Source organism: Coturnix japonica, chromosome 1 (assembly GCF_001577835.2).
Source record: "Coturnix japonica isolate 7356 chromosome 1, Coturnix japonica 2.1, whole genome shotgun sequence".
In the NCBI taxonomy this organism is placed as follows: domain Eukaryota; kingdom Metazoa; phylum Chordata; class Aves; order Galliformes; family Phasianidae; genus Coturnix; species Coturnix japonica.
The window spans coordinates 90,784,340-90,797,650 of NC_029516.1; the positions used below are offsets into that span (position 1 = coordinate 90,784,340).

General features: G+C 35.3%; 1 protein-coding gene across 1 annotated transcript in view; it reads left to right on the forward strand.

Moving 5' to 3' along the window:
* Positions 1–13,311, forward strand: part of NCAM2 (neural cell adhesion molecule 2) — a 244,274-nt gene that overhangs the window by 187,667 nt on the left and 43,296 nt on the right. The window contains 1 exon segment of the mRNA XM_015880697.2: positions 11,966–12,085. Within this exon segment, the coding sequence (XP_015736183.2) occupies positions 11,966–12,085 (120 nt within the window).

A 13,311-nucleotide genomic window follows, 5' to 3' on the forward strand; every position in this document is an offset into this window, starting at 1 on the left:
GTATTCAGAGGGTGAATTCCAAGGCTCTTTTAACAGAGAAAGGCAGAAGTTCCTTCATCCTTTAGAAAGTAGCACCCAAAAGACTGTCAGTCTTCCAATTGAAGACTGTCAAGACTAACTGGGTTGTCTGGTCCCTCTGTACTGTGACTAGAAGCAGCCGTGTAATTGTCTTTGTACATCCAGAAAGAACAACCATAACCTGCTAAAATGGATGATGGATGTATTTTAAATGAAACAAACATCTATCTTGACAATGTTGTTGCAGAAATTAGTTTTTAATTAAAGTGTTACCAAGTGATTCATAGATGTTTGAAAAAGTTGTTGAAAGGAATTGCTGCTAATGCAGTCAAGTCATTAATTTTCTAACAATTATTACCCAAAAACCATGTATAAAGCCTCCTAGAAGTCGGATTATAACTGTTTTTATTTATATGATAAATACTAACCAAAGTTGTTAGTCATTCTTATGAATTCAATCAGGAAAATCATGTAATATGAAATGAATTCTGCGCCAATCTGTTCAGACAGCTTGCAGTTCTCTTCATCTGGGATTCATGCTGTCTGTTTCTTCAAAGGCTCCCTCAGAACTTAACTTTTTCTTTTCAAACTGTACTAGTTTCAGATATTTTCAGCTCAAATTAAGGAGAGAATTCCAGAGTCCAGGAGCTGTATCTACTTCCCTGTTCCCTCTCCTTTGTCTTTTATAATGAAGATTTCATTTGAAAGGCTGTGCTGCTTACAGCTATTGAATGCAATCTCGGAAAGTGAAGCAGTCATTCTGATACACCAACATCAGGCTATTTAAGGATTTGAAAGTCATAATCAACACTATCATAGTCCACCAAAAGATCAGTGAGCAAATGGTAACCAGATTTTTCTACACTTGTTGAATGTTCTGAGGAATATGAAAGCTGTTTTGTTAAAAGTGACCTTCAACCTTATGGCCACAGGGCATGGTGGAGCTTCCTCCAGTGCTCTGGGGAGCCTAGCAGGGCTTGCAACTAGGTCCAGTCCCGCAACCCTAGCCTGTAGCAGTGCAGCTGGAGGCACCTCTTAGAACTAGGCACCTCCTTGAGACCAGGATTCTGTGATTCTATGATTCTGTGATTCTATGATTCAGCTGAGGCCAAGGCTGGGATATGGGCCAACAGGTGGCCAAGGCTAGGAAGAGGCATGGCCAGACGGGGCAGGGCTGTGGGAAGCTGGATGGTGGCCCTGCTGCAGTCTGGTCCACCAGACTGACTGGTACCTTAGGCCTGGGCAGGTGGGAGAGCCCAAGGGCAGGTGGTGGAAATTCTAGATCTTGTGTTTTATTTTTTAATTTGCGGAACCAAGAAAGCATGCATGTAGGTAAATCTTCAATCTTTATAATAACATTCAGAACATTTAGAGTAGGGTAATAAAATTTTCCCTGTTTCTTTTTAGTTTTTATGTTATTTCCAAGCATATCACCAATGAAAGTGTGATCTATGTGTGTGTGTGTGTGTGCATTTCAGGGTTTTGGGTAAAACAACTTAAATTTGTTTTAAGCAGCACTTTTTAGTAGTCATCAGACAATCAGATGTTTCAGAAGACACGAAAAGCTTACAATGTATGATTTTCTGCTGAAATTTCAGAAACACAAATACAAATACAAAAGAAGTATTTAGTGTTGAGATACAGCAGTTATGGTGTCTTGTTATTATCCTTGGGGAGGAAATCTAATATATAGTTTAAATATCATTCTCATGTACTACATCTTAGATTGTAGGTTTTTCACTACCTGTTCCTATTATATCGAAGCATGAAAATGCACCCAGTTGATTATTGAACACTTACTGATAGTATAACAGTGTTTCACCGTTACACTTGGAAGGCTTTCAAATGGACTCTTGAGAGATATGAAGCCTATATAAATTAATTTTATTAATGTGTTTAATTATTAAGTAAAATAATATCAGGATAATTTGAAGATTGAAGAAATTGCAAACATTTTGCAATTTACGAGCAATGTAGATTATATTTAAATGAAGGTGTTCAATCTCTATACTATTCTTGGTCTCACTCCACCTTAATCTCGGGTTTAAAAGTCTCTCATGGGTAGAAAGGTTGATTAAAAATAAATGTCTTATAGAAAAATGCATGGACAGAATAGGGAAACTGCAGTGAAAACTGGAAAGGGAAAGCTATGTTTATGTATTCCAGGTTTTTATTCAAGAGAGTGAAATGTGCTTTTTGCATTCAAAAGCTAGTAAGTTGTCATAAGAAGTGAAGAAAACCCAGACAATTTACTTCATATCACACGTTTATAACTAAAAGCAACATGAGTATATACACCGCCAATATCTGAGGCTGCACTTCAGTAGTTTATAATTCTATGCTTGCAATTTCATTTAGTCAAACAGTCATCGCTCATTGGGAAGCATGATTTATATTGAATGTATTAAAAATGGAACATTTGAGAATTTATGAAAACAAATGCAGTATGCTTTCATTGGAAGATGTGTATAGTGAATCTATTTAATATAAGAGTTAAGTGGAGAATCAGTTATTCTAAATATTTTTCACCTGATGTTTTTCTCTTTTTTTTCCCTGCTTTGCTGATAAATCTTGCCTAGTCCTTATTTAGACCTTTTCATGCTTTCTGTGATGGTACACTCTCAAGTAGATTTGCAGTGAACATGCTGATCTGATGTAAAGGTCTTGCTGATCTAGCTCCTAAGTGCAAATCTTGTTAAGGAAAGTGTTGTGCAATGCAATATTGGAAATGAATAGCTGATAAGTGGGACACATGGTGCAGCTGCAAATTTTGCCTTTCAAATCAGTATTGTATTCATTTGCATCCAGTTTACATTGCCAGTGTGCTTACAAAAAGGTACAGTAAATTTTTTTGGAATATTTATGCATATAAACTTAATCTGCATTTTGTAATATAAGCTGGATAAGTGTTATTGGAGAACAGAATATTCCTTAAGCTTTGTCAAGGTCATCAGATGACAGAGTAACTTTGAATGGAGTTTTCCTTCTGTCACACACAAGAGCTGGCAACAGATAGTGTAGCCTGTGTGTGTTACATTTCATGGTATCGTTAAATGAAACTGCTTTTTGTCACTTTTCTTCTCCCTGCTCTTTTCATTCTCTTTTAGCAAGCAGGAAAGCGTAGCATGAAGGAGCAGGATGGAAATGAGGAAGAAAGTCTATGAATGAAAATTATCTTTGAATGTGAGAAGCATGCTAGAATTGTTGAAATCATATTCATAGCAGTCTTGAGGTTGCTTTCTTGCAGTGGTGAATATTATTATAAAACACCTATTTGAGGTCACATTTTTGTTCTTTTGCTTTTCACCCTAATCCAGAGTTGATTCTAGCCTTGATGTAAAACACAGAATACATACTGGCGTTTAAAAGCTTAGGTGAATTCTAACAACTTTTGAATCTCATAATCAATGGGATTCCCTTTTATCCTTAGAGAAACTTATTTTCTGGATTGTCTCACAGTCCGCATTGCTTTTAGCCTTGATGGGCATTCACAAAGAGAAAATAAAAATGGGATAAATGAAATGATTTAAATTATTTTAACAAAAATCTTAATTTCTCTTCTTCAATGAGATAATCAGTGTTTTGCTGCACTAATGCAGTGTAGTATATTAACTGAATAAAGCTCTACTTACTTTAAAGGATTTAACTCTGCTGTCTCTATGTGTTTATATTGTCAGTCCTGGAAATTTTTATTATTGAAGAATTTTAAAATTAATACTTACAAAAAGTAGACTTGATTTATGGAAAGATTTAACTTCATCAGATGTTATATTTAGCAGTAAGTGTGAATTTTATGTATTTTCTCCAATTAAAATGGCGGCAATTGCAGTCATAAATATTTGATAAAGAACCTTCATGCCTGTATACTGACAACATTAGTCGCAAGCTAGAAAGTATTTTGAACAATACCTTCTTTTTGCATGAGTAGGGGAATATCTGGTTCCAGTCCAAATCCCCATTTTATTCTACTGTTTTATTATGCATAACATTTTAATGCCATGTGACCATCTATTTCTTCAATCTGTGGACTTGAAAATTCTTCCATTAACAAGTAAAGGATAGTTTTGTATCAGAAGAGAAAACTGGACTCAAATAACTAAGGTGTTATTCCTCTTAGTTTTATAGGATCTTGTGCAACTTCTTGCCTGAAGCAGGAATAGTGCCAGTTTTGGATCAGGTCAGGCATGGCTTTGTCTAACTTCCTTTAGGCTCTGAGATGAAGATTCCTCACCCTTTTGTCTTGGTGAAACCTGCTCAGTGCTTCAATACTCTCCCATTTAATAAGTTTTTCAAATATCCAGTTTGAATGTGCTTAAGCTACAGGTTCTGACTTTTGAGAAGAGTCTCACACTGCTGTTCGTGTTTCTGTTTTGAATGGATTATGTGCCACTCCTTGGCCTCTTTATTAAACCAAATAAGCCTCAACATCTACCTGTCGTTCTTGTGTCCTAGGCTGCCCTTGATTGCTATCTGCTGGATCCTCCCCAGTTTCTTATTGTTCCTAGACACCAAGTGTTGCCCCAGAGTCCTTTAATTATCTTATATCCAAATGAGGTTTCTGTTGAGTATCATATTAGTGCCTGCGTGGGTGAACATAAAAATGGTATCTGACGTGGAAATGTATATAAAGAAAAGATATGGAATTGAATTCCTCTACAGAGGAACTGGATTGCTCCAGTGACATTCACTGACACTTTCTGGAGACCAAACACTAGATGTGAGTACTGTGAGGTAGTGGCCGGTGTGTTTCAGCAGTGGCAGCAGTGACTGGATCACCTCCACTGGTGCAGATTTCAATGAGCGCACAAAGGTATTTGGGCTTTTATTCATTGCTGGTGAAAATGCATAGCTAATGGTGGTGACTATGCTGAAAAAATGGTATTCTGTAGCTGAGAACTTGGTTTGTCAAAAATATTTCTTGTGCTCTTCCTATCTTTTGTCATTTTGTCACAGAATCTAAATTCTATTTTACTATTGAGAAGAGACAAAATCTACCAGAGAAAGATCGTAGTTGCACAGAACTGTTGATGGAACAAAATCCTGTGAGCAGTGGTGATGCGAGTGGCAGAATTTGTGCATAAAACATTCCCTATTAGATAGAGATAAAACAGTAATTTAAGTATATATACATATAATAATAATCAGGGATGTTTTAGGAATGGGAGTACTAGCGTCTTTCATAGGTTTATAGCTTAAAAATTTTTCATTCAGTTAGTAGCTTCCCTTCTTTTGTTTAACATTAGCTTATGGAAATGCATCATTTGATAAGCAATTCATGGAAGCATGTTACTATTTTGAATCAGGTTATGTGAGCAGTTTATTGGTATAATGATCTATCTATCTCTGTAATTGGTTTTGTTCCAGGAATGTTTCTCTTAACAATTTTTTTTTTTTTTTTTCCTGAACTGTATGCTACACTGTAACTTAGATTAAATATGAAAGTGATTTATGTTAGATACAGAAAGTAAGTTGCTTTTTAAATGAATAAACTAGAAAATGAACTTGGAATTGTACAGTCTTCTAAACATAACCTGTTCATTGCTACCTCATAAGTGATGTGAAATGACAAAATCCTTTTGAATTCATTTTGATCCAAGGTATTTGAAACCGTGTTGTCAGATCACTAATATGCTGTTTACTAGGGGCTTTGTCATCGCTTACTTCATTTTCATTAATATTTAATTAATATTATTTCATAATGTATGCTTGTACATTTTGTAACTATAATTTCCCCACTAGATTGTTTTGACTTCTTATTTTTATTTCAATTAAAATAATTATCAAAGTAATCTCTGTGTGACTGTAGAGCTGTTGTTACTCCTGGTTTAATTTGTATACCTGACACCTCAGAATTCTACCTAATAAAAATAAATAATACATGAGAGCAGGAGCCTAACAGTCATTTGCTTTTGGGACTGTTCATAAACTGTTTTTTTTTATATGCAGTTCTTGTATCAACTGCTGTGAACTATTTTATAATAAAATTAGTAATGATATTGAACACTGTATTAATTATGTTAATTATATATGATCTAAAATACTACATATTTTTATTCACAGTTGATTACTTATATTTAGAATGAACTGAGCCGCTACAACCTGTATTGCAAAATAATACAATAATTATATGTTACAGTGCAAGAGAGATGGAAAATTATGACAAAGCCATTCTCTCTGATTTTTAAAATGATTGTATTATTTACTGAGTATACATATGAAGACGTAACTTAAGGCTTGATCCTATCTCCATTTATATTTATGGAAATTATGTCAATAATTTCAGTAGCAGTAGGATTGGCTACCAATGTTATTTTCATATAAGGTACAACTCACAGTATTTTCATTATCGATGTTCATTTCTTTGTGTTAATTGCATTCTGACATTTATGGACAGATGTTGAATCAGTATTTATAAAATTGATTGTTAGTTTGGCAAGGCAGACAGATGGAGCTGAGGCAGTGTGACTTTTTTTGCTTATGAATAAACATGTTGCGTGTTGTGTAGCAAAAACATTTTTATCTTGCTTTTTCCATATTTCTCCACCAGTGGCAAGTTCTAACTTCATTTGGCCAACATTTCTGTTAGCTGACTCTGTAAGCTTCAGATAGAAAATCAGCTTTTATACTCCTCATATTGTGCATACGCTAGATTAGACAAAACCGTACTGCTCATTCCGGGCAGACAAAAATTATGGGAGAAGTTCACAGAATCACAGAATCACACAGAATCACAGAATTGTAGGGGTTGGAAGGGACCTCTAGAGATCATAGCGTCCAACCCCCTGCCAAAGCAGGCTCCCTACACCATGTCACACAGGAAGGTGTCCAGGCGGGTCTTAAATATTTCCAGAGAAGGAGACTCCACCACCTCCCTGGGCAGCCTGTTCCAGTGCTCCGTCACCCTCACTGAAAAGAAGTTCTTCCGCACATTTGTGCGGAACTTCCTATGCTGTTCTTCACAGTGTGCAACATCTACACAAGTCTGATACATAGGTACAGGAACTTAGTGCCATTCTACCACAGGTTCCTCACTGCTCTGCTCACTTGTACTACTACCATGTGTTCCTTTCTGCTCTTCTCCAGCATCCATTTCTTCTGTCCTTAAAAGAAAATGTGTCAGCACTATGAAGAGAAACTGCTTTAAGCTTCATAAAAATGCTGTTCATTTTTTCCACTGAAAGAGATTCAGATATTTGCAGGGAACAGAGTTCTTCCTTGAGAGTTGTCATAAATGAGTAAAATGATCAACAGAATTTTGCTAAGTCAAAACATTCCACTTACTAACCTGCAATATATTCAGTCTGTGTAGGTAATGGAGATTCAGACTAGAGGAAAGAAATAGGAAAAACCCATCCTAGAATCAGTAATGCTTCATTGACAGAAATTTTGCACTGTTGCCATTATCAGAAATACTTATGTGTGAACATGATATTTCAGCACTGATCTGTGTCAGCTACTTTGTTTCAAAACAAATTTATGCCCTACCTCAATTAGCCCTGACATCCTCAAGGGATTAAAATCAGGACTGGGAGTAGAACATTGTTCTATGCAACAGGTATCTCTCCAGTGAGTATTGATGCAAAATTTCTGTTAATTAACCTCATATAAGATCGACTTTGGGATTAGTGTAGTGTAACTGCACTATTAGCACCTTAACCTTCTTTACTTTTCTGGTGGTTTATGTAATACATGACAGACCTTAGAAGGTTTCTGAGGTAGATTTCCTTTAGTATTCAAGCCATTTCCCATGTCATTGTTCTAGAATAAGGTAAACAACCTACCTCCAGACTAGAAAAGGAGCTGGTGATTTCTACCTTGTTTTTACAAATTTGGCTTTATGATACAATTTATTTCACAGCAAACCATGTGTCAGATGTTATTTTCCTACAATTCATCTTGATAATATCTGAAATTGTAATATTCTACAATAAAGCTTTCCTAGTGGAAATGCTTACACTTAGTATTTGAAATAGTTTGACTAATTCAGTTCTGAATTTTTACTTTTCTAGTATGCCTTTTTTTTTTTATGGCTTTCTTTTGTTGGTACTGCATTCATCCTCTAATGTTTAAGACTTGTTTGCAAATTAGAAAACTACATAATAAAAAGTAAGTATTACTTAAGCTTGAGAATTCTTCACATAGAATAGGTTAATATGAATTTTTATTATTTGATAAGTTTTAATTTTTCATGGTCATTCTGGATTTTTTTAAATTTCTTACAACGAAAATGAAAGACTGTTCCTTTCATACCATGTTTAAAACTCTATACAGTATAAGAAAATAAATCATAATACTGGTAATTTGTTATGTTATGATTTCCTGCAAGAGGTAGTTCTGTTTCGGGTGGCTCTGCCAAATCTACTATTCAAAACTGCGAGTTACTTTATGAATAAGACCGCCAAAATCAATTGCTCTAAAAAATGTAATGCTTCAGATTAAGCATGCTGATGCTGTGATTAAGACAACAGTGTAAGAACAGAAGCAGATACATAGAGCAAGTAGAAATAGGCTCAACAATCTTAAGCAACCTTAATTCTTTGGGACTTAATATATGCCAATGAATGTGCTAGTGCTATCATTCATGTATATGCTATACAGTGAACTACTTTTTTCACTTTCATATCCTGAAAGTGAAACTCCTATATTTACTTCAGAATATGATTTAAAATTTTACTGGTAATAACTTCAATGTTAATTGAAAACTGTAATCAGTAACCAGATTACTGTAATCACATTACTCCGAAGACTTGTATTTTTGCAATGTACTATGAGAAGGTTACTTAATCTTGCTTAACTATTCCAGATTTTCTTTTATAATTTGATTATTTAAAGTATTCTGATGAGTAATGGTTCTTTGCTGTACTTTCCTGGAAGAAATGATTATAAATTTCCTGCTATTTATAAAATGTAAATCCATTATGCCATCACTGATACTTAAGAGGTTCTAGCTTTTGAGGGCATATTATGCTATCGGATTTTGCTGTGTCAGTTTCTTAAACGTAGTTGTAAGAGTCATTGTATCCAGACACGTAGTGCTACTCAGGGGATTGTAAAATAGATACTGATTCTTTAAATACTGCATACATAAGAAATTTTATTCATTTATATAGGCCCCAGGAGTTATTCAAGTGTTTCTAGAATTGGATCCTGAGGTTTTATGTAGTTAACACATCCGTGTTTTATTAAGCGTAGACTCATAGCCATGCTTTGATGTTGTTTAAATTTTAAAAACATTTAGAGTAACACTAATTTTTAGTATCCCCAAAGGTTTATTTTCAGTGAAATTATTCAGCCTTGGAAAGTAATCAGGGCTGAAAGACAAATCAAATTCTGCTACTTCTTTGTTTAGATTTTAAATTTCATCTTACCGTAGCTGAAAGTCATATATCATAATGTTTCTCTGAATTTATTCTTATTCTCATGGTAGTACTTTATTATTTCCTAAATGGTAATACTTGATACTTTTAAATCCCTTGAAAATTATTGTTTGCTGAAAGAGATACTACCTTGTTTATAATACAGTGGTTACTGTTTCTCAGTAGTGAGTTCATGTGAAGTGCTCATAATAAAGTATGGATTTTGGAACTTACTGTTTTCCTAAAATTCATTAAATCCCTTTAGCTCCACTTGTAACGGGACCTCTGTCTGTCTGTTGCACAAACAAAAGTAATAGAAATTCTAATAAATCTCGAGTAAAAAGAATAGAAGTGCTGAGAAAAAAATAATTCTACTTTCATTGGGCATAAATCTTAACAAGCAAACTTAAAGCAGCTACTGAAATACTCCTCTATAACGAAAAAAAAAAAAAAAAGAACAAGCAATGTAAGCTTCTTAGAGACTGGGAGATACTGGCTCTGTCTGGATCTGCTGCTCTCTGCTGTGTGCCACCCTCTTCAGAACTTTTCAATAAAAGTGTGGTAAATTCTTTAAACTAAACTTCCTGAAGTTCTGTAGCTTCTTGTTAGATGATACAGACCCTATTTTTCTGTGCAAAACAACTGGTGATATTCTTCAACATATTATCCTGGGGAAGCTGGCAGCCTATGGCTTGGACAGGTGGGCTCTTCACTGGGCAAAAAAACTGGCTTGATGGCCAGGCTCAGAGAGTAATGATGAATAGAACTAAATCCAGCTGGCAACCAGTCATGACTGGCATTCACCAGGAGTCAGTACTGGGGCCAGCCCTGTTTGATGATTTGGACAGGGGGATTGAGTGCACCAGCAGTGAGTTTTGCGGAGAACACTAAACTGGGAGGAAATGTTTCTCTGCCTGAGGGTAGGAATTTCTGCAGAGAGATATTTCTGGATAGGCTGGATCGCCAGGCTGAGTCATTGATTAATGATTTTGCAAAGTACTGGTGAGGCTGTACCTTGAGTACTGTCTTCAGTTTTGTGCACTTAATTACAAGAAAAGCATAGAGGCCTGAAGCATATCCAGGGAAGGTCAACAAAGCTGGAGTGGGGTCTGGAGCAAAAGTCCTGTGGGGAGCAACTGAGAGAACTGAGATTGTTCAGCTGCAGAAGAGGAGGCTCAACGTAGAAATCATTACTCTTTACAACTTCTTGAATGGAGGTTGTAGGAAGGTGGAAATCAGCCTCTTTTCCCAGGTAGTTGGTGATAGGACAAGAGGGAATGGCCTCAGGTTGCACCAGGGGAAGTTCGGGTTGGACATTAGGAAAAATAATTATGTGATAGAGTAGTAAGACGCTCACAGGCTGCCCAGGGAGGTGGTAGAGTCACCATTCCTTGAGGTGTTTAAGAACCTTGTGGATGTGGCACTGAGTGACATGAGTTAATGGGCATGGTGGTGATAGATTGATGGTTGGACTAAGTGATTTTAGATGACTTTTCCACCCTTAATGATGGTATGATTTTATAATTCAACTAAAGTCCATCCAGTGTATGTTTGTCCCTTAGAATGAATCTGACATCATGAGAGCGCACCACAGAGCTGGCAAACAAGAAACAGTCAGTTTATGTAGAGACAACAAAAGGTAGCTTTCTTGCAAAAACATGGCAGTGGTCCAAGAACTTTTTATGCATCTAAGTTTCCAGGTGCATATTCAATATTGGTATCATGATGGGTACCCTACTATGGTAATGTACAATACTGAATTCATATTGAGGATCCAGGAATCCAACGTCCTTTTTCTGGATTTGCTGCTGTACATTGTCAACTGCAGTATTCTTAGGGGTGTACATGTGTATTTTCTGGCATTTCCAGGCAGTTGTCTTCAGGCTATGTGAAATCCTGCTGCCAAGGCTTTGGTTTTGATTTCTGAAAGGATGGTGTTTAATTGATGTGCATAATACAAAATTTGGTCTTGATCTTAAGCGCTTTTTCCAACATAAATGGTTCAGTCATTCTTTGATCATAAAACACCTGTCATTTCATCTTGAACTGTCATCAGTAATTCAGCATTGATGTGCACATAGCTGCATTCAGTGGATGCTTCCAGTAGACAAATTGGTTCTGCTGTCCAGTAATGGAGAAATGTCAAGTCATGAACTATATGAGGATGGCTTGAATGTGTGTCAGATGTCCACTGCTATGCAGAATACAAACTCGTTTCTCCTGTGCTCACTGTCTGAACAGAAAACAGCACTCTTTTCAAGTTCCTTAATTATTGCCTATGGTTTTGGTATCACTGGCGTTAAATTCCTCTGGAAGCAAAAATTACTTGGTCACAAAGTTTGCACACAAAAATGGGACTATATAAGCAAGACATCTAATTTTGGAACCACTGTAATTGAAATTAAACTGTCTGAAAATTGGACTCTTAGTTGCAGGTAAAGCAAATAAATTATGAAGTCTCCTGGTTTGTTGTGTTTTTTTTTTGTTTTTTGGTTTTTTGTTTGTTTGTTTGTTTGCTTGCTTGCTTGCTTTTTTTTAACACATTACTTCACCAAATTTTCTCTCTGTATTTTTTCTTCCCTTTCTTTTAGCAATGGTTGTTCTCAGCAATTTGGAACCAAATACGACATACGAAATCAAAGTAGCTGCTGTAAATGGAAAAGGGCAAGGAGAATATAGCAAAATTGAGATATTTCAGACTTTACCTGTCCGTGAGTAATGCCTGTGTGATTAAGTAGAAATGTAAATACTTAATAGGATATGTTGCCTTAATTTCTAGTATGATTTTCCATGGATAATACAGTTCATAGACTGCTTCCCAGTGTATAACATCAGTCTTTTCATCGTTATAGAACAGAAATGTGTTATATTCTTCTTATTCTCTCCACCAAATAATATGCATTAACATAAATTGGAGTATTTCTCCAGTTGTCTCCAGACAAGACTTCATGTTATATTCTAGAGCATGAAGTGGGAAAGATACTAGATACTCATATACACACAAGATTATTACAGATATCTGTGAGAGATGAATGGGCCCTTTCCAGAGATATTCCTCCAGCAAAAGTTCTGCAGCTATAATGCCTAAAACGAAAACTATAGAAAAATAATAAGAGTACATTTTTTTAACTGTGATTACATGGAAATGACATATGATGCAAAGACATTTTAATGTTTGATTTATTAATGTATTAGCAAGAATGATGTTCAGATCAAAGGCTAATGAAAAATATTTTCTCCAGATTTGTTTTAAAAAGGCAAAATTATAAGTAAATGAAACACAAATAATTAAAGGAAACAGAGACACACTGAATTGTACTCAGGTAGATAAACAAAAATACATCATCAGCTAAGAGTTAATTTGTTTTTCATAATGTGTTTCAGTTGAACAGTTTTCTGAGTAGGATGTTAGTCTTAAGAATATTGGCCCTAATGGAGAGAACAGTAAAAGTGCGGCAGCTATAAATAACAAAAAATGTTTATGTTGTTTTGCTGTGTTCTCACTGACAAGGCTTTTTTGCTCAAAACAAGTTACTTGTCAGCTTTCAAGTTTCTTTTTCTTTAAAGCACATGCATATTTCAAATATGTTATATGATAAAACAATTTGCTATTATTATATGGTGCATCATATTCGATAGAAAAATGATAGGAAATGATAGAACCGATGTATGTATTGCCTGATAGGAAACTAGGAAAATTGCCACTGAAATTTAAAGAGATTATTCTTTTCCTTAACAAGAGATAATGCAAATATAATTAATGTTATAAATACTTTGAAATTAACAAGATACATCTGGGTGAATGGAAATTTATGTATATTTTCAGTTGGAGACAATTATGATGTTCATTTCGGATACAAAGCTTTACAGTAGGCATTACATAAAGAAATGATAGTTGGTCTGTGAAATATCATTAGAAAAGTAATTAAAGCTGACT